This window comes from Leucopleurus acutus (assembly GCF_964270905.1).
Source record: "Leucopleurus acutus genome assembly, chromosome: 17".
NCBI classification, from domain to species: domain Eukaryota; kingdom Metazoa; phylum Chordata; class Mammalia; order Artiodactyla; family Delphinidae; genus Leucopleurus; species Leucopleurus acutus.
This window is the reverse complement of record NC_139159.1, coordinates 83,657,564-83,673,840: the sequence shown is the minus strand read 5'-3', so window position 1 is coordinate 83,673,840 and position 16,277 is coordinate 83,657,564. Positions and strand designations below refer to the sequence as shown.

Here is a 16,277-nt window from a genome sequence, read left to right as displayed (position 1 = left end):
CTGTCAGCAGCTGGTCAGCGATGGGGCGGGACTTCCGCCGGGACTGGCTCCTGCACTGCCCTCCTCCACACCTGCCCAGATGCTCCCAGCACAGGGCACGGTGCAGGGCCAACAGGGTCCTCCTTCCCACGCTGGACACGCTGTGGGTGAGCACGGAAGCAGCTCCCTCCTCCCTCTCCCACCCCTCCTCCTCGCTCACCTGTACTCAGCATTCATTCAATGGCATTTAGTAATGCCCACTAGGTGCTGCCCCCACCCACAGAGCCCCTGGCCTGAAAGATGCCCACTTGTATTATGGCTGCCACATGAACTGGCACATGCTAACAGAGGTGCTGGGCCAACTTTGCTGAGCCGGAGAGGGGTCAGAAGCGGGTGTGGGAGGCCAAGGAGGCCACACACAGCCCAGCCCAGAGGCAGCCAGGAGCTGGTCTGGAGGGTAGGTGTGTGAGGGGAGACTGGGAAGTCAGGAGGCCCTGGGGGGTCACGGGAACTCCCCACCCCCACCCACGCACAAGGCCCAGGGTCTTCCCCTCTTAGCACAGGAGCTAGAGAAGGAATCAGCTTCCAGAGTCACCGACAAGAACCTGGGCAGATGACCCAGGAAGCACAGTCCTTTGAGAACACCGTTTCTCAACATAAGCCATGCCAAGCGGTGTCCCCCCAGAACTGGGTGGCCCTCCAGCTCAGTGGAGAAAGCACGTTTCTCACGACGTCCAGCAGCCAACATTCCTTGAGCACCGAGCAGGAGCCTTCCCGGGGCCCTACCTCGAGAAGATCAAGTAACTCAGCTCCACGAAGGGGCTCACGAGATCTGGGGCTGCTGATCACAGACAAGCAGCGAGCCGGCTGTCCACCTGGGCCTCGGTGGACCCTGGTCCGAACTAAGCACAGACACCTGCTTCCAGGCACAGGCGGCAGCTGTGAAGGTGAGGGAGCCAGGCAAGCAGCCACGGGCTCCACCTCTGATCCCCTGAGGGCCCTCAGCAGGCAGCAAACAGCACTGGAGGAGTGAGAAACAGCAAGAGCAGGTCCAAACAATCCACCGCAGCGTGGACGTCGGTTTCAAGGTAACCAAGACAGCTCAACTCCAGGTGATCCTATTCTGACACCAAAGAGAGACGAGAGACACGTGCTTGCGTGAGCCATGATGGCCGAAGACCCTGCTGACAACAGCATCCCCAGGCCCTTTGGCTGCCAGGACCACAGGGGCAACCACGTCACAATCATGCCACCACTCAAGTGTCCCACACTGATGATTCCCGCATGGGTCTCCTGGGGCCCAGCGCCTGCTGGCCTTCTCCATCTGGACCACCATCGCCACGCACACTCAACGGCTCTAACACCATCGTCACCCCGACTTCTCCCCGACCCCCACCTCACCTGCCTCTTTTCCTGTGTCATCGTGCACTCAGCTACGTGGGTCAGAGGTCAGCATCACCCCCTCCTGTTCCTCTATCTCCCTTCCCACACCCTACAGTGACTCACTGACCACCTTCTTCCCCACCTCTACCACCATCCCTTTCCAGGGTGGTCCCCTCAGCCAGCCTCCACCCCAACCCCACCTGCCCCTCGCACCAGGCAGCCGCTCCCGCTTACATCCCCACACCCGCCCCCTCTGCCCCCCGCACCCCTTTGTGCCTCACTGCCCTTGAGCTTACCAGTCAGCCCCGCCCCCACCCCGGCTGGGCCGGCAAGGGGGAACCTCAGGCCCTAGCTGTGCTGGCGCTCCAGGAAAACCAGAACCCAAACTTGGGCCTAAGGGCCCAGGGGCTGACTGGGAGCCAGCCCTGGCCTAGCACCACGGAGCTCTCACCTGGATTGAGAGCGGGACTTCCTGCAGCCCTCCAGCTTCACGCCTACCTTACATGACCAGTAATCCTCAGGACTGTGGACAAAGTACCTCCCTGCTCTACAGTCAAAGAGAAAATGGAACGAATACAACGGCCCCTGCGCGTTGGGACTCTCGGGTTTAGGCTTAGCTTCCCATAGGGAGGACCCCGTTTTCCCCCCGGGGAAGCAAGGGCGTGGACCACACGCCTCCGGAGTGACAGGCGCTAGGACTGGGGACCGAGCGCCCCCCAGGGAGGAGACGGGCACAGAGACCAGGTACTCCGAGTCCCACCCTGGGAGGGGACGGGCACGGGGGCCGGGCTCCCATGCCGTTGCGACGAAGAATGTGAGCGGCTCGGCTCCCAGGGCGCTCTTCCGGGTTGTGACGCGGCAAATGCGGCTCCGCGCGCAGCTGGGCGCACCTGAGCCCGGGGAAGGGGGTGGGCTCGGCCCCGCGACGCCCGGGACCCTTTCCGCGCTCGCCCGGTGACCTTGGAGAGGCGCCCCCTGACTCGGTTTCCCGCGGCGGCCTGGCCAAGGCGGCGGCCCGAGAGTCCGCAGCCCAGGCTTCCCCGAGGGGCGCCTCGCCGAGTTACCGCCGCCAGCCCCGATCCCGGGCCCCGACCCCGTTTACCTGAGGAGCCGCGGCAGCCGCAGCCCGGGATCCGCCCTCCCGCCTGCCGCTGACCGGAGTGGGCGGGGCCACGCGGCGAGGCCACCGCCCCCCCCGCCAACCGTGGCCCGGCGCGCGGCAGCCCGGCCCCGCCCCCAAGCGATCTCTGCGCTCACTGGTCGGAGGTGCGTCCCTCTCGCCCTCTCCACCCGGTCCCCCGAACCCCAGAGAGTGCGAGTGCGCAAACTCCGCCTCGCGCTCGGCCCCGCCCCCGGCCGCCCCGTGACCGCCACACCTGACTGTTGGGCGCCAGTAGGGCAGCCCTGTCGGCCTCAAGGCGTGCAGCCGGCCACTGCGCAGGCGCAGGACGCGGCTCCCTTCCCACTCTGCCGTGTCCTCGTACGACATTTACACCGCGATGATCCCGGCACACAGACACCGCCCCACATACCGGGAGAGGCACCGGCGACGCCGGCTCGGCGCGTCAGTGCGCCCAAAGCCGGTCCTCTCACAAGCACATACCTGTCCAGGTACGCACGCCAGGTGGGCCTGACCGGGACACACACAGGCACTGTCATGCCCTATATGCACACACACTGAACACCCAACCAACACCCGAGAGACCCAGGGCCGAGGAACCCTCCGCAAAAAGGTACACACACGCAAACTGGAGGCACACGTCCAGTATGCCAACAGACCGTGGGAATCAAGATGAGCAGCCATAGGGCTTCCCTGGTGGCGCAGTGGTTGAGAGTCCGCCTGCCGATGCAGGGGACATGGGTTCATACCCCGGTCTGGGACGATCCCACATGCCGCGGAGCGGGCCATGGCCGCTGAGCCTGCGCGTCCGGAGCCTGTGCTCCGCAACGGGAGAGGCCATGACAATGAGAGGCCCGCGTACCGCAAAAAAAAAAAAAAAAAAGATGAGCAGGCATCAATGAAACTCCTAGGGACTTCCCCGGTGGCCCAATGGTTAAGAACCCACCTGCCAATGCAGGAGACACGGGTTCCGGGTTTCAGCCCTGATCCGGGAAGATCCCACATGCAGCGGAGCAACTAAGCCCGTGCACCACAACTACTGAGCCTGCGCCCCAGAGCCCGCGAGCCACAACTACTGAGCCCGCAAGCTGCAACTACTGAAACCAAGCACCTAGAGCCCATGCTCCGCAACAAAGAGAAGCCACCACAATGAGAAGCCTGCGCACCACAACCAAGAGTAGCCCTCGCTCCCACAACTAGAGAAAAGCCCAGGCCCAGCAACAAAGACCCAGCGCAGCCAAAAATAAATAAATTAAATAAATAAATTAATTTATTTATTTATTTTAAAAAATAAAACTCCTAGAAGAGAACATAGGCAAAACATTCTCTGACATAAATCGTACCAATGTTTTCTTAGGTCAGTCTTCCAAGGCAATAAAAGTAAAAGCAGGGCTTCCCTGGTGGCGCAGCGGTTGGGAGTCCGCCTGCTGATGCAGGGGACACGGGTTCGTGCCCCGGTCCGGGAGGATCCCACGTGCCGCAAAGCGGCTGGGCCCGTGAGCCATGGCCGCTGAGCCTATGCGTCTGGAGCCCGTGCTCCGCAACGGGAGAGGCCCGCGTACCACAAAAAAAAAAAAAAAAAAAGTAAAAGCAAAAATAAATAAATGGGACCTAATCAAACTTAAAAGCTTTTGCACAGCAAAGGAAACCATAAACAAAACAAAAAGACATCCTATGGAATAGCAGAAAATATTTGCAAATGATGCGACCAACAACGGCTTTATTTCCAAAACATACAAACAGCTCATAGAAATCAATAAAAAAAAAAAAACCCAATCAAAAAATGCACAGAAAGGACATCCCTGGTGGCGCAGTGGTTAAGAATCTGCCTGCCAATGCAGGGGACATGGGTTCGAGCCCTGGTCCGGGAAGATGCCACATGCTGCGGAGCAACTAAGCCCGTGCACCACAACTACTGAGGCTGTGCTCCAGAGTCCGCAAGCCACAACTACTGAGCCCACGTGCCACAACTACTGAAGCCAGCATGCCTAGAGCCCATGCTCTGCAATAAGAGAAGCCACTGCAATGAGAAGCCTGCACACCACAACGAAGAGTAGCCCTGGCTCACCACAACTAGAGAAAGCCTGCAGGCAGCAACGAAGACCCAACTCAGTCAAAAGTAAAATAAATAAAATAAATACACTTTTTTTTTTAAATGCACAGAAGACGTTTCTCCAAAGACATACAGATGGCCAATAGGCACATGAAAAGATACTCAACATTGCTAATTATTAGAGAAATGCAAATCAAAACTGCAATAAGGTACCACCTGACACCAGTCAGAATGGCCATCATTAAAAAGTCTACAAATAACAAATGCTGGAGAGGGTGTGGAGAAAAGGGAACCCTCCTACACTGTTGGTGTGAATGTGAAGTGGTGCAGCCACTATGGCAAACAGTATGGGGTTCCTCAAAAAACCCAAAATAGAGTTGCCATATGAGCCAGCAATCCCACTCTTGGGCATATATCTGGAGTAAACTATAAGTTGAAAAGATACATGCACCTCAGTGTTAATAGCAGCACTATTTACAATAGCCAAGACATGGAAGCATCCTAAGTGTCCACTGACAGATGAATGGATAAAGAAGATGTGGCACATATATACAATGGAATACTATTCAACCATAAAAAAGGATGAAATAATGGCATTTGCAGGGACATGGATGGACCTAGAGATTATCATGCTAAGTGAAGTAAGTCAGAAAGAGAAAGACAAATATAACGTTACCCTCCCCTTGAAATACCTGGCGCAGCTTCTCTTTTCCTAACCCCCAGGTCAGTAGCAAACCAGTTAGTTTGCCCATATTTTCTATACTCCAGGCAGTTTGCTAGACAAGGGTTGGGGGTGAGCAACAGAATATCAAACACCAGCCTTGTTCTCAAGCAGCTCACAGTCCAACAGGGATGACAAAATGTGTCGCAGCAATTCAATTCTAAGCATTCTAAGGCTTTCCCTGCAGTGGGAGTACCCTGTGGACCGTGGATCCCGGTGGGGACAAGTCCAGTCCCCAGCCACTGCCAGGACGGCAGCTCCCAGCCACTGTGCCATCCAGCTCACAGAAGAGAGACTACGACTTGGGCCTCAGTTGTGTCGTCTGGAAAGGGGGCATCGCTTGGTGTTACTCAGATTTGAAATCCTGGGTGTGAACTGCCTACCACAGGACAGGCATGTCGGGTGCGGTCTGTGCACAGGAGCAGGACTCTGGGAGCTGGTAGTTGCCCCTTAGAACAGCACCTGGCTCACAGCAGGCACTTAGGAAACATTGGCTCCCCATGGTAAAGGCACTCACAGAAGACTCCAGGGGCCAGAAGGGAGGGACCATGCTGGCGCATCTCTCCTGGAGCTGGGGTTTGAGGTGGACCCAGGCGGGGGCGAGGGTTACTTGCTTGCTTGGGAATGTGTCATCAAGTGTGTAGACAGCTCTGGGGGAAAGGCCTCTGCAGCAGGTCTTGGCCTGAGCAGAAGCTTCCAGGCCTGAGCAGAGGAAGGCTGGGTGGCTTTGGGAATTCTCTGGCTGGCCAGTGGTTTTTTTGTTTGTTTTTGTTTTTTGGCTGCATTGGGTCTTCAGTGTTGCGCGTGGGCTTCCTCTAGTTGCGGCGAGCAGGGACTACTCTTCATTGCAGTGCGTGGGCTTCTCATTGCAGTGGCTTCTCTAATTGGGGAACAGACTCTAGGCGCGTGGGCTTCAGTAGTGGTGGTTCGTGGGCTCTAGAACACAGGCTCAGTAGTTATGGCGCACGGGCTTAGCTGCTCTGTGGCATGTGGGATCTTCCTGGACCAGAGATTGAACCGGGGTCCCCTGCATTGGCAGGCGGATTCTTAACCGCTGTGCCACCAGGGAAGTCCCCAGGCCAGTGGATGTGACTTGGCACTTTCACTGCCAAAGGCCTGGATTCAATCCCTGGTCAGGGAAATAAGATCCTGCAAGCCTCACAGCACCGTCCAAAAAACGCCTCTTTTGGCCCTTGGGGTTCTCACCCCAGAGAATGGGCCTCAGGCAGGGCAGGGCTGGTTCCAGCAAGATGTTCTTAGGGCAAGCAAGTCCTGGGGGATAGGACACCCCCTCCGAGGGCGCACTGCAGGTGCAGCTACAGAACCTTCCACTCTAGAATCTGCCCCCGCTATCCCAGAGCCTGCCTTCCCCGTGCCAGTCTATAGTTGTGCAGCTGTGTTACCTCCCACCCCGAGTTCTCAGTCCTGGGCCCTCCCGTGTCTCTGCCCCAGTCCCAGGAAGACTTCAGAAACTTGGCTGCAGCCTTGAGGGGGCGCAGGTCCCAGCTGGCCACCTGCAGCCCCATCACCCCTGTCCCGCTAACAGGTCAGGCCTCAGTCACGCCTCCCGTCCCCCATCCCCAAGGCCCTGCGGTGAGCTGGATGGCCCCAACCCCTTCCGCAGTGCCCTGACCTCCGGAAGGTCAGACCAGACCTTCATGGACCAGAGAGCCTTCATGGAGCAGGTATGCGAATGCAGGGACAACAGCTACCTGCCTTCCTCCAAGAAGATCGGCTCTGGGGCCTTCTCCAAAGTCTACCTGGCCTATGCCACGCAGGAGCGCACACAGCACAACTCCAAGCTGGCCTCTGACCTGCGGGGTACGTGCCACACCACAGAGAGGCAGGCCACCTCCTCCCCATGGGGTGGGGGATCCGTGGTTCACCCTCCAGCCCAGCCCTGAGGCCCCTGTCCTAACCCCACTCAGGCACTTTCCAGGTGCTCTGGCCCCCTCCTGGTCCTGCATCCTCCCTGAAGGCCAAGGCTCGGGCAGGCTGATCACTCCCAGTTCCTGGACCCCTTGAACACATAAGTGCCTGGGACAGGAGTGAGCAGGAGACCAGAGCTGCCCCCCAAGGACGCTGCTCACCGAGCCTTGCCCCGGCCAAGTTCAGCAACATGCACAAAGGCCACAGGGCCTGTTCTGCCACATCCCGCCCCCGAGGGGCTGTGGTCTTCGCACAGTGGCCACCCTCCACTCCCGCAGGTGGCTATCAAGATCGTCTCCACCGCTGAGGCCTCTGTGGAGTTCTCCTGCAAGTTCCTGCCCTGTGAGATCTCGTCACTCAGTGCTACCTACAAGCACCTGAACGTGGTGGGCAGAGACCCCAAGACATCCTGGTCCCCTCCTGCCCAGCCCAGGCCTGCCGCCTTCCCCTCCTGGGACCCTTACGCTCGAGCCCAGCCCCATCCTGAGACCCCAATCCAGTGCACCTGACGGCCCCTCCTCGGGGTGATGGCAGGCGGGCGGGATCCAGTAGGTGCAGCTCTACGAGACCTACCGGAACAGCTGGCGCGCCTACTTGGTGCTGGAGCCAGCGGCCCGTGGTGACCTGCCGGAGCACATCAATGCCGTGTCCGACGACTGCCGCTGCCCGGGGCTGGAGCAGAGGGCCCACGGGCTGTGCCGGCAGCTAGCCAGTGCTGCGGCGCACTGCCCCAACTCAGGCATGGCAGTTGAGGGCGCCGCCCAGCCCACCCGCCCACCACATGGAGAGAGCCGCCTGAGCTCAGGCCCAGCCTCACCTCCGCTTCCCCATGCAGGGACCTAAAGTGTGAGAACATCCTGCTAGATGACCGAGGCTTCCTAAAGCTGAGCGGTGAGCCTGCGGCCCAGCCCGCAACCCTGCCCCCAGCCTGCGCCAACTGACTGAGGTCTTCGACTTCTGAGGGCCACACATTCCCCACTCTCGCCCCAGCCAGGCACCCAGTGTCTACACTGGCTTGCTCCAAACTTCTGACCCCAGTCTGCCTTGTCCTTCAATCCCCCTAGGAGGCCTACACCCCACCCTCGCCCAGAGCCACACTTGCAGTCACCCCACACACCCCATGCCCACCACAGGAGCCCACTTACACCCCGCCCCCCCCCTCCCTGTATGCCCCCTGCAGACTTCGGCTTTGCCAATCGGTAGGGGCTTAAGAACTCGCGGCTGAGCACCTTCCGTGGCTCCATGGCCTACACAGCCCTGGAGGTCCTCACAAGCAAGTACAGCGGAGAGCAGGCTGACCCGTGGAGCCGGGGAGCGCCACATCACGGGCTCCAGGACCCCTAGGGAGGGGAGGGGAGGGGAGGGGGCACGCCCTGGGAAGCCCACACCCCCAGAGGTGTCATCCTCTACGCCATGGTGACCGGGAACCTGCCCTTCAAGGAGCGCCAGCCCCACCGCATGCGGTACCTGATGCGCCAGGGCCCCACCTTACGGCCAGGCCTGTCCCCAGGTGAGCGCCTCCACCCTGCGTCCCTCCCCGGTCCCAGCCCACACCCAGGTGGGCGGCAAGAGAGAGCTGGGTCCAGAGAGGTGGAAATGTGTTGGTGGCCCCGCTAAGCCTGAACCCTGCGCTAGCCCAGGGCAGGGCGCCTCACCTCTCTCTGCCTGTCTCCCCACGTGTGAAACACGGACACCCTACGGCCGTTTGGGAGGACTGAACGGGATGACACCTCCAAGCTGCCAGCATTGTTGGCCGTGATGGCTGCGGGCTGGGGCGCGAGAGGGCAGTGGCACCTGTAGGCCGCATCCTTGAGCCCTCACCCACAGAGTGCCAGGACCTGATCCGAGGCCTGCGCCAGCTGCGCCCGCGAGCGCGCCTGGGCCTGCAGCAGGTGGCCGCGCAGCACGGGAGGCTGCCCGCCGCACATACGCTCTTCCGCACCGTGCTCGGCGGCGTCACACCAGGTGCTGCATGCCCACCAGTGTGGGCAGGTGGGCGGCTCCTCAGCGCCCCACCTGACCCTCCCACTCCGGTCAGTTGCAAAGAAGCCCGAGGAGTCTGAGCTCCCAACGTCCCCGGACAACGTGGAGCCCAGCGCGGACTCAGATCCCCCAAGGCCGCTCCTGCACCTGCGGCGACCCCAGCAACAGTGCACCCCCCTTGAGAGTGCCTCTGGTCCGGCGCCCGAGCCCACGGAGTCTCCCCCGAGACGAGGTGCGACCCTGCCGGGCTGGGACTCTGGAGCACGGAGACGGCCAGTCGCGCGGTGAGCCCCTCCAGGCGTCCGCTGTCGCCACGCTCCATGTCTGCCATCCGGACCGTGCCTGGACACTACTTGGTTAACTGAGGGCGGGCGGGACGGTGGGGGCAAGGCCAAACAGAGCGTTTATTCTGTGGAGCCAACGGTGTGGACTTCTCAACGCGGGAAGAGGGCCGCGGGCCTTGGGGCATCTGGAAAACAGTCCACACACCTCCAGGCCAGAGCTTTCACTTATCTGGGGGGAGGGAGGGAAGAGAGAGGGGACCGCAGAGGAGGGCGGCACCCGGCACCCATGAAGAAGCCAGCCTTGATGGGCGCGCCAGGGGACGGTCTCCAGCTTTGGAGGGTGGTCAGGGGAAAGAAGAGCCCAGGGCAAGGCTGCAGGCACATCAGGGAGGCTCTCAGCTCGGCAGGCGAGGGGCTCTGGGGAGCTGAGGCTCAGGCAGGCTGACCAGCGAGAGGGCCTAGCTAGCGGGGGAGAGCGAGGGCATCAGCTCAGTCCAGGACTGGGAAATAGGACTGGAGGAGCTTGCAAAGAGCGGAGGGCAGGTTTGGGCACAGGTCAAGTGGAAAGGTGGGGAGCATGAAGGGGAGGCAACGCCCAGCAAGTGCTCCGAGGACAGGCCACAGGGGTGCAGCCCTGGCTAGACCCCATGACAGGCTGTGGCTGGTGAAAACCTCAACAGGTGAGCCCTTTGAGGCTGGGTCTCAGGCAGGGCCCCAGGATGGAGGGGCCTGGGGTGGGACTGGTACCAAGGGGCACTGCAAGCACCTGGGTGCCCCCCTATGCCCAGACCCCCATAGCACCGTTGGGACTGGGAAGCTCCAGCTAGCCCCTCGGGCTTGCAGTGTTTTTCTGTCCGGCCCTGCTGGCCATCCCCGTGGAGATACCTGAGCAAGTCACAGGGTTGGGCCAGCTCTGGCTGAACAGTCCTCCTCTGAGCAACCAGCCTTCTTGCTGGAGCCAACAGGGCACAGGGAGGCACCCTCAACCCTCAGCAAAGACCTGGAGCTTAAGAACAGCTCTGCTTCTCAGCAAGGCGCACCCTCAGAGCCAGGGGACCCAGAGGCCTGCGGGCGGCTGCACACAGACCCGGTCTGGGAGGCCTGGACGGATGGCGAGCAGAGGTGGGCCCAGGGCTGGCGGCAGGCTTCGCGGGCCTCAGGTGGGTGCAGCTCCCTCTGCGCGCGTCTCTGGGGCCACAGCTCCAGCTGCTGCCGCACCGCTCGCGCTGCTCTGCTCCTGGCGGTCCTGCTGCTGCAGCTGTCGCTCAATATCCTCAGGTACTTGCACCTCCAGCAGGTTTTCCATGCCATGCTCTGGCTCATCCCCAATGAGGACCTGCCAGCAGGGCAGGCAGGGGAAGCAGGTGAGCAGCTGGCTGGCACACTGTGGATATCCACCACTCCCCCAACCCTGCACCCACCTGGATGAGTTTCTCACAAGTCACCCGCACATCGGGCTCTGGCTCCCAGTTGTGCAGCTCGCGCAGGATCAAGTAGGCTCCCTGGTCCCTCACCTGCTTCCGACCAGGTGCCGTGGCCGTCAGCTGGGAGAGGGCAGAGATCATCCAGACATCAGTGTGCTAATATGTAAGTGTGTGGGGGTGACATTAATGTAGCAGCACTCCGGCTCACCAGCATGATGGCCTCAATGAGCATCTTGCGGATGTCGGCATCAGGATCTCGCTGCTTGTCTTGTGGCAGGTATTGCAGGTCAACGGGCAGCCCTAGGAGTGAATTCACTGGGTCCCTATGCTGGCCCCTGGTCTGCTAGGCAAGACCCTGCCATTGTAAGGCCCATCTGTGTTCAGCAACTCCCTGCTAGAAGGTTTCAGAAGGGGCCCTGATCTGGACACTTCCTTCTACCTCTCCCCCCACTGGCCTCCCCTCCTGCCAGACCAACCCTGAGGCTCGACCCAAGCCACTCACGCTCCATCTCCTCCTCGGAGAAGTCCTCAGGCCCAGCCAGGGGCAGTAGCAAGTAGGGGAGAATGTCCACCTCAGGCCCAAGCAACCACTCATGGTGTCCTGGGGAGAAACAGGAATGGAGGTCAGTCCAGAGGGGCCCCAGGGTCCAGTCTATTCCTCCCACTCCCCGACACGGCAACTTCCTCACCACCACTCACGGTGCTCGAAGCAGCAGTTTCGCAGTGTCCCCACCACCCCGCCCCTGCGCACCGAGGAGTCCGGGTATTGGGTAAGGGGCAGCAGCCGCTGGATCACGCACCTGGAGGGAAAAACCACTCAGTGCCGTCCCTGCTCATTTCCACGCCCTCCCCGCGAGCGCCCTGGGCTTCACCTGTCGTGATTCAGCAGGAAAGCGCGCGTCGCAGGACGCTGGCTGAGGTTGGAGAGCATCGGCCCCAAGTAGTGCAGGGGCGCGCGGGCGTTGTAGCCGGGAGTGCACAGCGCGAGCACCAGCCGCTCCAGGCCCGACTCCCCGGGCTCAGCGGCCGCCAGCGCCGCCATCAGCGCAGTACATGGCACCGGCTCGCGGCTGAGGTTAGCCAGCACGGCGGCCGCCTCCTCGGCCCAGGGCCACTGTGGGTCCAAAGCGCAGCCCAGCAGGCGGGCAGGTAGTCCGGGCTCGGCCGCCAGCAGCGGCTCGTGCAGACCAGGGTCGGCGGCCAAATTGACTAGCGCGCGAGCGGCGTCTCGGGCCGGGGCGGGAGGAGGGGCCACCGCCAGCTCGACCAGAGCCCGCAGCAGTGCCGCCTGGCCGGCCAGCAGCGTGCGGCCGGGCCCCGAGCCGGTCAGCGCCAGCACATGCTGCGCCGCCGCCGCCTGCAGGTCAGCCCGCGCCCCGAGCGCCAGGAAAGGCAGCAGCTTCGCCGCCTCCGCCTTCGGGCCGGCCTCCACTATCGGCGACCCTACGGAGGCGAGGCCACCGGCTGACCCACCCACGACCCCTTCGTCCTCCCGCATGCTTGTCTGCGTGCTCCGCTGCGCAAGCTCAGCTTTGCGATGCGCCTACAGGTGGGCAGCGGCCCCGCCCACCAGGGTACCGGAAGCCCCGGTGACCAATCCGAGGCTACCGACTCCGCGCAAGGGGCGGGACCGGCGCGCGGAGGCGGGGCCACGCCAAGGCCCGGGGGATTGTGGGATTGGTTGCCGGCCAGAAGCCGGGGACCTCGGGCTCTGCGCGGTGGTGGGGGTCGTGCAGGGACAAGCTTTGGGCCCCGGCATGGCACCGTCCCTTGGGGGTCCTGCCAGCCTCTGATAGCAGACCGATTACATGATTGGCAAACATCCGTCTTCGCGGGAAGAAAAGCAGGATCAATTACAGTGATTGCCTTTCTAGTGTATCCCTGGCATACTCTCCGTTTGATCGTGATATATTTTCGGTTTTATATATGGTTGTATTCAGTTTAAGAAAAAAAAATTTTTTTTTAATTTTTGGCTGTGTTGGGTCTTTGTTGCTGCGCGCGGGCTCTCTCTAGTTGCGGCGAGCGGGGGCTACTCTTCGTCCGGGTGCGCGGGCTTCTCATTGCGATGGTTTCTCCGTCTCGGTGCGCGGGCTCTAGGCGCGCGGGCTCAGTAGTTGTGGCGCACGGGCTTAGTTGCATCTGCGGCATGTGGGAATCTTCCCGGACCAGGGCTCGAACCCGTATCCCTTTCATTGGCACGCGGCTTCTTAACCACTGCGCCACCACGGAAGACGTTATTGGTCTTGTTAAAGAACCACCTTTTGGATTCATTTCTTTATTGTTTTCTTTTTCAAGTTTATTGATTTCTACTTTGACCTTACTGTTTCCTTTCTTCTGGTTACTTTGAGTTTAATTTACTGTTCTTTTTCTAGTTTCTTAAGGTAGAAGCTGAGGTCATTGATTTGAAACCTTTCTTCTTTTCTAATATAGGGGTTTCCCCACAATTATTACCTGACTCATGGGTTATTTGTTATGTACTTTACTTTTACATAGGTTATAAGCCTCTTAATAGATATTATTTTTGTTTCACACTAAGGGCTAGGACAAAGCCTCTAGGGGCAGTGATGCCCAGAAGAGTCACTTACAGGGAAAAATATGGCCCTGAAGTCAGGAGGTCATAACGTCCAAGAGCCGGGACTTGCCCCGCCTGAGACCCATAGCCTCAATCCCAATCTAAACTTTCCTGAAAGTCCCATGGAAATTGAGGAAGAGGATGGATGAGTCCAAGGACGTGCCACCTCTCCAAGGCAACCACATGCTCGGGACACACAGATCCCGGCCAGGCCATAAGAGTTGAAAATTCCTCAAGGTATGGAATTAGAATATTGTGGATAACCTAGGTAAATGATGCCCTCTGGTGGGTACTTTTGACTGAGACAGAAATGTGCACCTTCAGGGCCCACTTGCGTGAGCAGGGGACTAATGAGCAGGCCCGTGATTTGACTGCATCAAGGATGTGTTTACAGTAATCAGCAGCTAGGGAGCCTTAAATATGCCCACGGGGAATTAAAAGATCCAAAGTGTTTGGAAGTGATTTCAAAGTTAAAGGTACGAGAACTGTACAAAGAACCCCCATATAGCCTTGACCCAGAGACCCCAAATTCCCAGGTCACCCCTGTAATGACCTTTGTCTCACCTTTTGTGTCCAGGTGGGAACAGCTCTTCATGCCCTTGACACAGACCACCGGCCAGCTATTGTGGAGCACGTTCCTCGATTTGTATTTGTCTGGTTGGCTCCTGATTAGATTCAGGTTGTACATTTCTGGCAGGAATGCTCTGGAGGAAATCCTGGGTTCTTTTCATCCTGTCCAATCAGGTGGCACAACGTCAGTGTGTCTCAGCGCGGGAGAGGCTTATTTTGATTACTTAATTATGATGGAGTGGCCTAAGCTTCTTCCCTGTCAGGTTACTCTTTTTCTTCTTGTATTTAATAAGTATTTTATGGGGGGATACTTTGAGGCTATGTAAACACTCCGTTCCTCATCCACCTTTCACTCCCTAGTTTTTGCATGTATTGTTTTTTTTCTCTGAATTAGTTATTACTGTGATGGTTTCCAAATGGCTGTTTTCTAATTTTATCATTTATTGTAGGGAAAAAAGCTTTCTCTTTACCTATTTATGTCAATGAAGTCTCATGGATTCCTAGTTTATTCATAGAAATATAATACTTTACTGTCATTATTTTGATCCTCAGTTTGGCCAGTGGAAGCCCCTTTAAGGAGGCTCCTGTGTGTTTTTATTTATTTATTTTTAAAATTTATTTATTTATTTATTTTTGGCTGTGTTGGGTCTTCGTTGCTGTGCGTGGGTTTTCTCTAGTTGCGGCGAGCAGGGGCTACTCTTGGTTGCGATGTGCGGCCTTCTCATTGTGGTGGCTTCTCGTTGCGCGGAGCACAGGCTCTAGGCACGCAGGCTTCAGTAGTTGTGGCATGTGGGCTCAGTAGTTGTGGCGAGCTCTAGAGCTCAGGCTCAGTAGTTGTGGCGCACGGGCTTAGTGGCTCCGTGGCATGTGGGATCTTCCCGGACCAGGGCTGGAACCTGTGTCCCTTGTATTGGCAGGCAGATTCTTAACCACTGTGCCACCAGGGAAGGCCTTCTCTGTTTTTTTGTTTTTTTTTAAATTTTTTAATTTTGTTTTATTTTTATTTATTTATTTTTGGCTGCGTTGGGTCTTTGTTGCTGTGCGTGGGCTTTCTCTAGTTGTGGCGAGCGGGGGCTACTCTTTGTTGTGGTGCGTGGGTTTCTCATTGCGGTGGCTTCTCTTGTGGAGCATGGGCTCTAGGCACGCGGGCTTCGGTAGTTGTGGCACGTGGGCTCAGTAGTTGTGGCTTGTGGGCTCTAGAGTGCAGGCTCAGTAGTTGTGGTGCACAGGCTTAGCTGCAATGCGGCATGTGGGATCTTCCCCGACCAGGGCTCAAACCCGTGTCCCCTGCATTGGCAGGCGGATTCTTAACCTCTGTGCCACCAGGGAAGTCCCTTCTGCGTGTTTTTTAAAATAGCTTTATTTGAAACCAAACAGGACCCTGCAGGGCCTTCCTGGGGAGAGACACCCGCCACGTCCCACCACCTCTTGTTTGTAGAGGAGGTTTAGCCTCCTAGGCCGTCCCTGAGTTCCAAAGAGCAAATTGAATCAGAGAAGTGGGAAAACGTAGCAAAAAAGAGAGAGCAGTCTAGACAAAGTAATAATAGTTTAGCCATAAAACAAAGTCAAGGACCTTTAGTTGTACTTGAAGGCTACAGATAATATCCCGAGCCGTATCCTTGAGTGGCTTTGCAGACACTAAAGCCCCCAGCAGGTGGAAGAAGTTAACTGCATGCTGACCACCAGCACTTAGACCGCAGAAAACTGATAACTGAGATTTCCGAAATACCTAGTACCCTGTTACCTCACCATCAACCAACCAGAGAACTGTGCACGAGCTGATCACAAAACCCATGACACTCTCCCTCACACTGTCATTAAAAGCCATTCCCTGAAAGCCACTGGGGAGTTCAGGTCTTTTGAATATGAGCTGCCAGCTCTTCTTGATTGGCACCTGCAATAAACGCTGTACCCTCCTTCACTACAGCCCAGTGTCAGCAGATTGGTTTCGCTGTGCATCAGGCAGGCAGACCCAAGTTCCGTTCGGTAGCATATTGAGATGTAATCCACATACAGTACAGATCATCCATTTAGATTCAGTGGTTTCTGGTGTGTTACATTAACTGTTGTAAACGGTTGTAAAATACATGTAACAAAATTGACCCTTTTTTTGGCTGTGCTGCACAGCTTGTGGGATCTTAGTTCCCCAACCAGGGATTGAACCCTTGCCCTCGGCAGCGAGAGCGCCAAGTCCTAACCACTGGACCAACAGGGAATTCCCCCATTTAATTATTTTTAAGTGTATAATTAGTGGCATTA

The 16,277-nt window shown here is 58.2% G+C and overlaps 3 protein-coding genes across 4 annotated transcripts in view; 1 reads left to right on the top strand and 2 right to left on the bottom strand.

Annotated features, from left to right (window-relative positions):
• The window catches only part of MROH1 (maestro heat like repeat family member 1), a 67,090-nt gene extending 64,556 nt beyond the window's left edge, over nucleotides 1–2,534 (bottom strand). For both annotated transcript variants that reach the window (XM_082858618.1, XM_082858619.1), the window contains exon 1: nucleotides 2,465–2,534. The gene's annotated coding sequence lies outside the window, so the exon portion shown is untranslated. The remainder of the gene's footprint in view (nucleotides 1–2,464) is intronic.
• A 327-nt stretch (nucleotides 2,535–2,861) lies between these two features.
• On the top strand, nucleotides 2,862–9,533 carry LOC309974032 (testis-specific serine/threonine-protein kinase 5-like; the record flags this gene model as incomplete). The annotated part of the gene is given in 11 exon segments (XM_082858472.1): nucleotides 2,862–2,926; nucleotides 6,842–7,081; nucleotides 7,442–7,571; nucleotides 7,738–7,949; nucleotides 8,021–8,076; nucleotides 8,366–8,385; nucleotides 8,389–8,486; nucleotides 8,580–8,695; nucleotides 9,013–9,150; nucleotides 9,224–9,400; nucleotides 9,403–9,533. Coding segments are annotated over 11 exon segments (1,383 nt in total).
• Nucleotides 9,534–10,592: 1,059 nt separating this feature from the next.
• On the bottom strand, nucleotides 10,593–12,374 carry HGH1 (HGH1 homolog; the record flags this gene model as incomplete). Its single annotated transcript, XM_082858532.1, has 6 exons — nucleotides 10,593–10,788; nucleotides 10,874–10,996; nucleotides 11,085–11,176; nucleotides 11,379–11,477; nucleotides 11,576–11,676; nucleotides 11,749–12,374. 6 exons carry the CDS (start codon nucleotides 12,372–12,374, stop codon nucleotides 10,609–10,611), a joined length of 1,221 nt encoding a protein of 406 aa, XP_082714658.1. The 3' UTR covers nucleotides 10,593–10,608.
• Between the last annotated feature and the right edge of the window lie 3,903 nt (nucleotides 12,375–16,277).